Source organism: Gymnodraco acuticeps, unplaced genomic scaffold (genome assembly GCF_902827175.1).
Source record: "Gymnodraco acuticeps unplaced genomic scaffold, fGymAcu1.1, whole genome shotgun sequence".
Lineage (NCBI taxonomy): Eukaryota > Metazoa > Chordata > Actinopteri > Perciformes > Bathydraconidae > Gymnodraco > Gymnodraco acuticeps.
Genome location: NW_022990741.1, coordinates 642,294 through 653,419, shown reverse-complemented (window position 1 = coordinate 653,419; position 11,126 = coordinate 642,294). Strand labels below are relative to the sequence as shown.

The following is an 11,126-nucleotide window of genomic DNA, read 5'->3' as shown; positions in this document are numbered from 1 at the left end:
TTTAAACAACACGTGGTGCAAGTTAAACATTATCTTATTGGTAGCGTCTCCATTATTTGGAAACTGCTATTATAAAGGCAAATAGACACGATATTTAGATGAAGATACAACTCCTGATTTTATATAATGCCCAACAGCACCCACATTTCCTCACAGCTTATGTTTGGTCCATTAGGTTTATTTTGTACTGAATTTATTATGATAGGTTTCCTACGAGATAAACTGATAATAAAGATCATTTCAGATGATAAACATTTATTTTAAACAGCTTTTTGATACTGTTCAAATAAATGTAAAGTTGTAACTACAACTGAATATATTATATTTGGTTAGCAATAAATTCACCAAGCAAGCTTATGAAAAACGATGTTGAACTTGTAAACTACTACTTTTCTATTGTAACACAGTCCTTCAAAAGACAGCTATGACAATTATAAACCAAATCACTGCCTATGAAATTATATATTGAAAGTTATTGAATCCAGATATGTCTACATTTGAAAATGGTAAGGTAAAAAACAAAACCCCAACATGAAACTATCTCAAAGTTGTTAAAAATGAAAGAAAAACCTATATGGGTGTTATACAAAATGTAATGTAATGTAAACCTATTTTTGCGAGGTAAAGTGTAACTATAGTTTTTTTATTTCTTGAAGTTATACTAATCTGTAGAATTTGGGGATTGTAGATGCGTCATTTGATGATTTCTTAGAGTGTAAATAGTAGGCTACAATTTCAATATGAAAAATGTACATGTTTTTTCATATTGGGAATTTGTTTACGGCATATCAAAGTAGCCACTTGTGCATAGGCTAGGTTTGCTGTGGTAGTTGGTGTAACCACACATGTAGGCATACACCAATGACAGTATTTACCCATTGACCCTATTGTGAAGTTGTTTTTTTAATAGAAATTAACTCATTAAGTTTTTGACAATAATTGTATTTATACGTAGTTGGACAAATGACAGCTTTAGCGCAAATTCAATAAGGAAGACCTAACAATGAGTCACTTACACGTCACTCTATTGCTCTCTCCCCCCTCATTAAATGCGTGGGCGTCACCCCTCAGCAGCCAATTGCTGCACACGTTAAATTCCTTAAATGCCTGCTCTTCCTTCCTGTCAGTTGTCATTTCAGGTGACCACACGCAACCCTCCTCCACCCCTCTCGCCTCGTCCAGGACAAAGCTAAAACCTTCCTCCTTCAGACCGGTCCCACCTACTTATCACCACCACCAGTGTCTAGACCCCGGGGATTTCATCGGAGCGGTTCTTTCCCTCCTGAATGATTATCCTGCAAACCGGGGCCTAATCGCCAAACACCATTCCATTCTCCTGTTGTATTATCATGGCAATCATTTCATTCGTGACGTGTAACAATAAATATGTATTCCTTACATCACGTCTCTCCGGGTTGAACTGACGATACGGTAAAAATGTAAACGGTATGCCCCATACAGCAGCAGCAGAGTTCACCCTAAACATGACGATACTGGGTTGACTAAATGGAAAATCACGATTTGGATACAAAGCGAAAAGCAAAAGCGCCAATGTGGCAATATTTTGGGTTTTAACCCAATGCTGATAACGTTAATGAGGCCATTTGTAAACTTTGTCTACACACATAGCAGCTGCGTCACATTCCAACTCTTACAAGGATTGAAGTCCCTCTTAACAATGCTTTGATTCAACCATAAGCACCACAGTGCGATTTTGTAAAATGTCCATTGTTACAAGTTATGTAACAGTATCAAAATGTTGATAAGCATACCATGTTGTGCTTACATTCACCTGTGCTTTACATTCTGTCCCACTTCGAAACAGATAATAAGTGGGATCTTAACAGTTATACATATTTCCTTTTTCAGTTTTTCTCTTAACATATCAGTCAGCTGCTGAACAATTTCTGCTGGTCCTTTAGTTGTTCTTCAGGGTTCTCTATCCAATGTTGAAATTGCACACTTGCAATCCTCCATAGGTGAAAGCTACTTCTTTTAGCCCCTGTTCTGGTTAGACTGTGGTTGTACGGGAGGTATATGTTCCATTGCGAAACACCATATCAGAAGCCATACAGTCCTTGGGAAAATCCAGAGGGTTACATGCTGTTTGTCTCTTCAAAGCCACAGCACAGTAATCCACTTGTTCCGCATCCAGCCCAGACTCCAGCCAGCGGAAACACACAATGCGCTGGAAGGAACGCCGGAAATTGTCGGAAACAAAGCCGTACAGGATAGGATTGGCGCCGCTGTTAGCGTAGCTAAGGATGACGAACAGCTGAGTCACCATGGGGTCTGGGGGCCTGTGGAAAACGCTGACCAATTGGACGATGTAGAAGGGCATCCAGCAGATAACGAACACAGCCACGACCAGCAGCACCATCCGGGTGATCTTCTTCTCCGAGCGTCGCCGTTGAAGCCAGCCTGCTTTTAGCCCAACTGCTCGCATCCTGGCCACCATCAAACAGTAGCAGAGGCAAATGGCCCCGACCGGCAGTAAAAACCCCAATAAGAAGGTGTAGACCACAAATGCTTCTGACCATGCAGATTCAGGCCACAAGAAGTTACAGTCCACCCCACCATCCTGTGCTGGGACCGTGTCTGCAAAGATAATGATGGGCAGGATGACTATCAGTGACAGCCCCCATACGCACACATTCACCACTTTGGCCACAGTGGGTCTGCGGTAGCGGGCCGCCTTTATAGGGTGGACCACTGCTATGTAACGGTCCACACTCAACACAGTCAGACAGAAGATTGATGTAAACATATTGATTCCATCTACGCTCAGCACCAATCTACACATCAGCGAACCGAAGGGCCAATGGCGGACAGCAGCCGATGTGGCCAGAAAAGGAACACTCAACATGAACAACTCGTCAGCAATAGCCAAGTTGAGGATATAAATGTTAGTAGCTGTTTTCATTTTGGCATATTTCAGAATGACGTAGATGACCATGGCATTGCCAGTAAGACCGACGCAGCAGACAAGAGCATAGATGGATGGAATTATGATTTTACTGGCATCAGGCTCCTGGTAGTAGTCCTCATAGTCCATGCTTGTGTTAAAGGGCAGCCCTGTTGGATAGGACCCATAGTCCTGGCTCCCATTGAAATCCATTTTCAACGTTAGTAGTATATGATGCTTTAAGTTTGAATGATGCTAGCTAATGGTGCTATAAAGACCTGTCAAGGAAAACTGTGTGCTTCTTGGAATTTGTAATACCTCTGATTATCCAAGAAAGAAAATGTCCATTGTTCCGTTTTTTCACCATCAATAAGTCCTTGAGTTTCCTGGGTCTCTGGTATATTTAGTGGTCAATCAATTCTTATTAAGTCCAACCTTCCATATTTCAATATAACAGAAAAAATTGGGTTTGCAGCGGTTGCATAATAACCTTCACATCATCGACCTGCAAGTGCAGCTCTCAAAATACTCTCGGATTTGCAGGATTCTTTGTTGGCAATCATGTATAATTTAATTTAAACGAATAAACATCATATTGCCTGTTTTTTTCAGGGTAGTAGTAAGTGCAGAGTTCTGATCAAAAGAGACTTCATACCACTTGGATAAACTGCACATACAAAGCACTCCATCCGTGGATTGAAATGTTTTTTTTATCAGCATGTCAAATCTCATCAAGTGTCCAATTATAGGTTGAGTTGCTTTGCTCCTGCACTCATGTAGTCTTGTTGAGTCGCACAGCCTTGCAGAGTGGGATGAAATCACAAGGTTTCTGCTGTAGCTTCCTTTCAGGACACATTGTTCTCCCCTTTCTGTGACCTTAGGAAAATGAGGGGAAAAACAAAGAACTGTCACTTAGTTGGCCTCGAACATACACCGAGCACAACATCAAAGTACAAAGAGTCATACCTGAGAGGACAGAGTTTGCTCTGTTTTTTTCTGAGACATCACTGCATTAACAAGGTAAGCATGAAGACATTTCTGTGTTTGTAGGTATTTGTTTTTTTTTTATTTTATATTTAAAAGTTATAGTAGGGGTCCCCAGAACATAGAAACGGCCAGATGCTAACTGGCATGTTGGGCAATTTGCACAATTAGCATCAGTTTTGTAGCATGAATTACAATAAAAGCCCATGTGGAAAATGGTTTGAAAAATGGCTTGGCCGATTTGGACAATTTTGGTGTGGTTTCGGGGTTATTGAGAATGCTGAGCCCATTTCTGACATTTTCAGTATATAAAAAATGGCAGTTCAACCAGGAAAAGCCAATATTTGTACTCTCTGGGCTTATTTTTGATACATTTTTGGTCGATTTGGAAGATTTAGGGGACTCTGGATCATTTGGATTTGACAGATTGCCTATTTATTTGAAAAATAATTTTCCACAGTAGAGATAATCATGTTTATCTTGTGCTCTCTATATCCAGTGTTGCAACACTATTCATGCTATTCAAAACCAGCTCATCGAGAATACAAATATGGCCGCTTTCTGGTTAAAACTGCCCTTTTAGATCCAAAAAATTCAGCATCCTCAGTAACCCCCAAACCCAGTCTAAATTGTCCAAATTAGCCTACTGTAGTTATTTTGTAACAATTGCTTATACAGGTTACAATACCATTCATTTTAACTAACACAATTTATGCTAATTGTGCAAACTGCCCAACATATGCAAGTTAATGCAGTTTATATGTGCTGGGGACCCTACTATACATTGCAACTTGCACAGGTTCACTATGATGGTTAGACTAGACTAATATCATTCTTAAATTTTGTATTAGTGAAAAATCAGTCTTGTTTATTATTGCTCGTGTTTCAAACATCAAAACTGCTTCCGTCATGCTGTCTCATCAGCCTTTGGTACATAAGTCTGTGCAAAGACCTATAACTGCGTCTATTACCGCCACATCCTGTCTATACTGAATGTTTGGCTGAACACTATTTCACACACATTTATAACATTGCTCAATAAAGGGTGGTAATAAAAAAAGGGCTCCCTACAACACTAAAAGGTAAACCTGCATCCATTACTAGCAAATGACTTCCATGAAACCACAGTGCCGTTATGGGCCGTTTTTAAAGAATGTCCCCAAGCAGTGTTTTTCTGGTTCAGAATAATGCTGCTGCAAATGACTGATATCCTGTTGTGTACATCGACATCATAAGCCTGCTTTACACATTTGTATACAGCATTCATTCACATATTCACCAACAGTCAATGTATGCATTTTCGCTTGCATGGTATAGTCATATAGACCCTCAATTATTCATTCCTGAACAGCAAGGGTTTGGCTTCTTTTGTTGTGAACAGCTGCGAAGTAGTCTTATCTCTGAGAGACTCTTTGGAGAATTACAATGGTGTACAGTGTTTCGTAGTGGAAGTGATTGTCTGAGAGAAAAAAGCTAGAATAAAAACTGAAAAAGAAACTAGACACAAGTGTTTAATTATTTTAACTTATTTCTCCCATGAAAAGTTTTCAGCCGAACTTTGTGATTGTTGTCTTTCAAAGCTTTGGAGCTAGTTTTTTAGTTTAAATCTGGTCTCTGTAGGTCTAAGCAGATTTCTTGATGGTACAGGATGTTCTTCAAGGTCTACCCTGGTGGTATCATGGTATTGTTTGGTCTTTAATATTCTAAACTAGCTTTTTGAGTCTAATTCAAATAATACACTTGATAGTCTATCTTTGTTTTTACTAGTATCACTGATCTTTAGATGGTCAAGGTCTTCGATGGTCTTATGATTGTATTCAAGATGGTGTACTGATAAATCTCTGACTTGCTTGGAAAAGTTAGAGCACATGGCGATCTTGCAAAGTAAAGTCACATTATTCTTTGACAGGATGGTATTAGGGCTACATATACATATTTCTAAAAGAAGCAAGCTTACCCTCATGTATCCCATGAGACTGGGCTCTTAGGAGTCTGATACTATCGTACTGAATAATTGCTGAGAGAGTTCTTAGTAATCAACATTTCTTTGCTGCTTTCTTTCTTGCAAAGTATTTGAAACATTGACAATTTAACACAGCAAAAATGCATCATTAAGTCATTATATTCTGAAGCATGTTAGATCAAGAACATTCCCCCTGTTCCCACATGCAGCCTGAAACACTGGAGACACAACAGGGTGACATAAATTGGGAAATGAGCCTTGGAAAACAAACCCTGCCCCCTACCACTCCTGAAAGGCCTCAATGGTTCTCCAGATGTAGCACTCCAGATAGGACTCCACCCAGCGGATTCCAACCAAAAACCCAGCGGATCCCAGTGGCTGGGGGTGTTGCCAAATTGCTAGAGGGCGTTGCTAAATTTCCCCATTTGTTCAATTACGGGATTTAACCATGAGATAGCGCTTCATTCACAAATACACAAAGACAACTGGGTGTTGTATAGGGTTGGGTACCGAGAACTGGTTCCGGTTCGGAACCGGTTCCAACATTTCGATTCCAACGGCATCATTTAGAAATGTGAATTTCGGTTCCGCTTTTCGATGCCTGAGGAAATGTTTCTCGCCGCTCTCCGTAGCCTACTGTATGACTGCGGCGGGGCGGGAAATGTAGCGTTGTACCTACACTTCCTACAGTGTAACCTGAGACCATGGCCGGCCCGTTGCACTGGCGTTATAGATGTTCGCCTAGGGCGCCAGATCTGGGAGGCGCTGCGCTGACAGCTCTGGGAGGGAAAACAAATGTTTTGACCGTTGGTGCTCATCCTAATTTTCGGCCTTGATGTAACAACATTCATAATTAAGTAAATGTAACACCCTTTTCACCCCGGTTACACGTTTCATTCGCCCTGTAAGATGGGCGCTGTAAGTGATGAAAATGGGGGATGTCGGCTTATCTGGCGCCCGCAGCTCACAGCCAAAGTGCGAGTGAGCGAGGGAGAAAGGGAGGGTGCACTGGAACCGGCGCTGTTGTTATTAGCATCTGGTGCTAGCTGCTCTAACGGAAGAAGAAGATGTTTCTACAATGATGTGGAGAGAGAGTCCTCTCCAGTCCAGTCAGACTGAGAGGCTGATAACTACAGCTCAGTGAGGTAAAGGACTCTGAGTGTTTAGATAGTTCACTTTAGTCTAAGTTATCTCAGTGGGTCTCAAACGTTTTGATCACAATTTATGTAAACACATATTTCCAAGGCACTCCTTTATAATTATTGGGATAAAACAGGTTTGAAATCATTCCAATGTATACTATAGGACAGTAAACCAGACATATCGTTTTAAACTGGAGAGATAAAAAAATATGCATAAATAAAATAGTTAAATAAGATATGAATGAACAACAAAAATAAAATACGTTACATGTATTTGTTATTGGCTATGGGTTATTGGTTATGCTCACATACTTATTTAATTATTCAAATGTAAACCGATCTTTTTCATATGGGTGTTTAGAGTTGTACCCCCTAGATCTAGTCTCTAGTAATTCTGCTTAAAGTGCACCAGATTGAAGCATTTTGCTTTAAAATGTTCAAACATTTCTTCCTGGTATGCCTGAGAAGGCAGATATGCTTGTTTTTCTCAACAAGAACTTAATCATTTTTTTACCCTGCCCCTCAAAGAATCGGAATTGAGAACCGTTAAGAACCGAAATCGAAAAGTAGAATCGGAATCGTAATCAGAATCGTGGAAATTCAAACGATACCCAACCCTAGGCCGTGTCTCAATTTAGGGGTTGCATCCTTCGAAGGGTGCATTCGTAGACCGCTTACGTCACTTCCGCCGAAAGAAGGCTGTCCCAATTCTAAAAAAAGACGAGACTCCTCCGAATGCGGCCCACGAATGCAGCTTACTTTTCCCCAATTTGAAGGATACATCTGATGTACACTCCGCGGCCTACCATATCCCAGGGTGCAATGCCCGCAGGGAAGAGGGCGGTTTTTTCAAATGAAATGGCTTCCGGTCTCCCCAGCAGAGTGGATTTAAAAGCAGCAGCGAGCGGAGGAATCACTAATAAATGTGAGTATTGGGTTTTAACTTACTTTAAATTAACTAACGTCACACACGTCAAACCCAAGGGGCAATAAAACGTACATTTTCGTTAAATAATACGGACAAATATGTGACGCTAACTAGCTAGCTGGAGGTACTGCACTGTTGTTTACACTTATTTTTTAATTCAATTCAGAAGTTTATTAAAGTCATACAGAGATCTTGGCTCTGTTATAGATAAGTTATACTTTATATTACATACATAGACCAAAGGCAAGGCAAGTTTATTTATATAGCACTTTTCAACACAAGGCAATTCAAAGTGCTTTACAAAAAATGTAAGACATTAAGAAAAAGGCATTTAAAATCAGTCATTAAAAAGAAAAGCTAATAAAATAAACATTAAAACATTAACATGGATAAAAGTTATAGTGCAGTCTAAGATATGAATAGTTCAATTAAAAGCAGCGACAAAAAGAAAAGTCTTCAGCCTGGATTTAAAAGTAGTCAGAGTTGCAGCGGACCTGCAGGTTTCTGGGAGTTTGTTCCAGATATTTGGAGCATAATAACTGAACGCTGCTTTACCATGTTTAGTTCTGACTCTGGGGACAGAAAGCTGACCAGTCCCTGAAGACCTGAGAGATCTGGATGGTTCATCATTTAGCAGGAGGTCAGAAATGTATTTTGGGCCTAAACCATTCAGTGCTTTATAAACCAGCAGCAGTATTTTTGAAATCTATTCTTTGACACACAGGAAGCCAGTGTAAAGACTTCAGAACTGGAGTGATGTGATCCACTTTCTTAGTGTTAGTGAGGACTCAAGCAGCGGCGTTCTGAATCAGCTGCAGCTTCCTAATAGATGTTTTAGTGAGACCTGTGAAGACACCATTGCAGTAGTCCAGTCTACTGAAGATAAAAGCATGGACAAGTTTTTACAAATCCTGCTGTGACATTAGTCTTTTAATCCTAGATATATTCTTTAGGTGATAGTAGGCTGATTTAGTAACTGTTTTAATGTGACTGTTGAAACTCAGGTCAGAGTCCATGACTACACCTAGATTTCTGGCTTTATCTGTTGTTTTGAACATTGCAGACTGATGGCATTTTGCTACCAACTAGCTTAAGCTAAATAGCATGCAGTAGCCTACCAGGCTTTAGCTGTTGCTAGGCCACGCTACTATAAGACTAAGGTCGTCGTATTTTTTTAAAAATATGGCTGAAACCCTCCGTCTATTTACGAAGATGAACTGTCCCAGTGATAAGTTAATGTCCAGGAGCCGCTGCTCGAAGTTCTCAGAGAATAAGAATAAAAAGAAAATAAGCATAAAAAGTAAGCAGAGGCAGGAGCAAGCAGAAAAGCGTCTGCACTGTAAGAAAGAAAGATAGAGGCAAACATTTAGACCGGTATAGCCGACAGTACGGTGGGATTTATAAAACGCTACCCTGACGTGTAGCTGCTGTTTATTTTTCTGACTTGTTCCAATTTTGTACTGTTTATTGAACTTTGGGACAACATTACATTTTTATTCAGCTCATGCTGCTTTGAGGTAGGCTACTGCAAAAAAAAAGCCTATTTTCAATATTTCCACCAGATTTGATCATCTTTCATTTAGGTTAAAGTGTATTTAATTTATCCTAATCCCATAATAATAAGACAATCAAAAATAGACAGCATCCTTTTGCTTGATGTTAGTTTGTGCTGTCAAAGGGATGCACGTGTGACTGTCATTTCATTTCTTTAGTTTAAAAAAAACCAGAACAGTACATCATTTTAAATGATCCTTTAGGGATTGTTTGTCTGAAATGCTGAGAGTTACATTTTGCAATAATACTTTTGCAACCCTGTGTCTAATATGATTAATTAACTTTTTTATTTTTCTCTTGTTTTTCTCTGTAATTAGGAAAATTCTGGAGAAATGGATCTGCTGGAGAAGGACCCCTAATCTGAAAAGTGCACAGCGGATCATCAGGACAGAGCTCCATCCACCTGGACCCCCCGAGGTGCTGGAGAAGGACCCCTAACCCCAGCGAATCATCAGGACAGAGCTCCATCCACCTGGACCCCCCGAGGTGCTGGAGAAGGACCCCTAACCCCAGCGGATCATCAGGACAGAGCTCCATCCACCTGGACCCCCCGTGGTGCTGGAGAAGGACCCCTAACCCCAGCGGATCATCAGGACAGAGCTCCATCCACCTGGACCCCCCGAGGTGCTGGAGAAGGACCCCTAACCCTAGCGGATCATCAGGACAGAGCTCCATCAACCTGGACCCCCCGTGGTGCTGAAGAAGGACCCCTAACCCCAGCGGATCATCAGGACAGAGCTTCCATCCACCTGGACCCCCCGAGGTGCTGGAGAAAGCAAAACGGCGATCAGGAACATCCTCCACCCAGACCTCTGCTTACTGCCGTCCCCCAGACTTGTGTCTTACTTTCAGAATTTGATTTTGTATGTGTCTTTTCTTTTAATAGATATTTAATGATTATAGCTTGAGTCTGTCTGATTCCCCAAACAGCTGCTTCTATATACTTGCTGCACATATAATACAAATAAACAACTCCATAAACACACTTTTGTTGATATTTGTGTTACTGCTGGTGATGTTAAATAACATGATTGATTTCCTCTGTCTCAATGATGAAAGTTATAATAATAGAAGACATGAAGCTGCAGAGAGAGGATGGATATATTCTTACCTCTACTTTGTGAGAAGATGAAAATACAATATTAAATTGTAATTGTTAAACACATTGTTTATTTCATTTACTGAGGTTTTAACCATTATTTACAACATGTGTACATAAGCAGTGGAATAATAGGGTATCTCTAGGCCATTAAACTGTCTTCAGTTTAATTGTATTAATACAAGAAATAGGTCATAGAAAATGTTTAATTGTGTATTTCAGCAGAGCGGGGGGGCACGGTGCTGCTGGACCTGGAGGTGCTGACCTGGGCTCTGTGGGACATCATCTGGGCAGGTTTAGGGGAAGAAGTAGAATATAAACTGTTATGATCACAGCTATTAAGATCAGAACACTACTATTGTTGACAATCAATATATACAACGTGCTTTTGTTCATTTAAAAAACATATTGTTTTATTAGTACAGAAAAATTAAGACTTATTTTAAATATTAAATAATATGATTAAATTACATCAGCTATATTTAATTAATTTGTTAACTTACTAATGTAACATTACTGGGGGCTAAAGGAACAGCTTCATCTTATTTACC

General features: G+C 40.1%; 1 protein-coding gene across 1 annotated transcript in view; it reads right to left on the bottom strand.

Annotated features, from left to right (window-relative positions):
• Window positions 1–1,264: 1,264 nt before the first annotated feature.
• Window positions 1,265–11,126, bottom strand: part of sstr1b (somatostatin receptor 1b) — a 34,997-nt gene continuing 25,135 nt past the window's right edge. The window contains exon 2 of the mRNA XM_034231938.1: window positions 1,265–3,781. Within this exon, the coding sequence (XP_034087829.1) occupies window positions 2,012–3,118 (1,107 nt within the window). The 5' untranslated portion in view covers window positions 3,119–3,781 and the 3' untranslated portion in view covers window positions 1,265–2,011. The remainder of the gene's footprint in view (window positions 3,782–11,126) is intronic.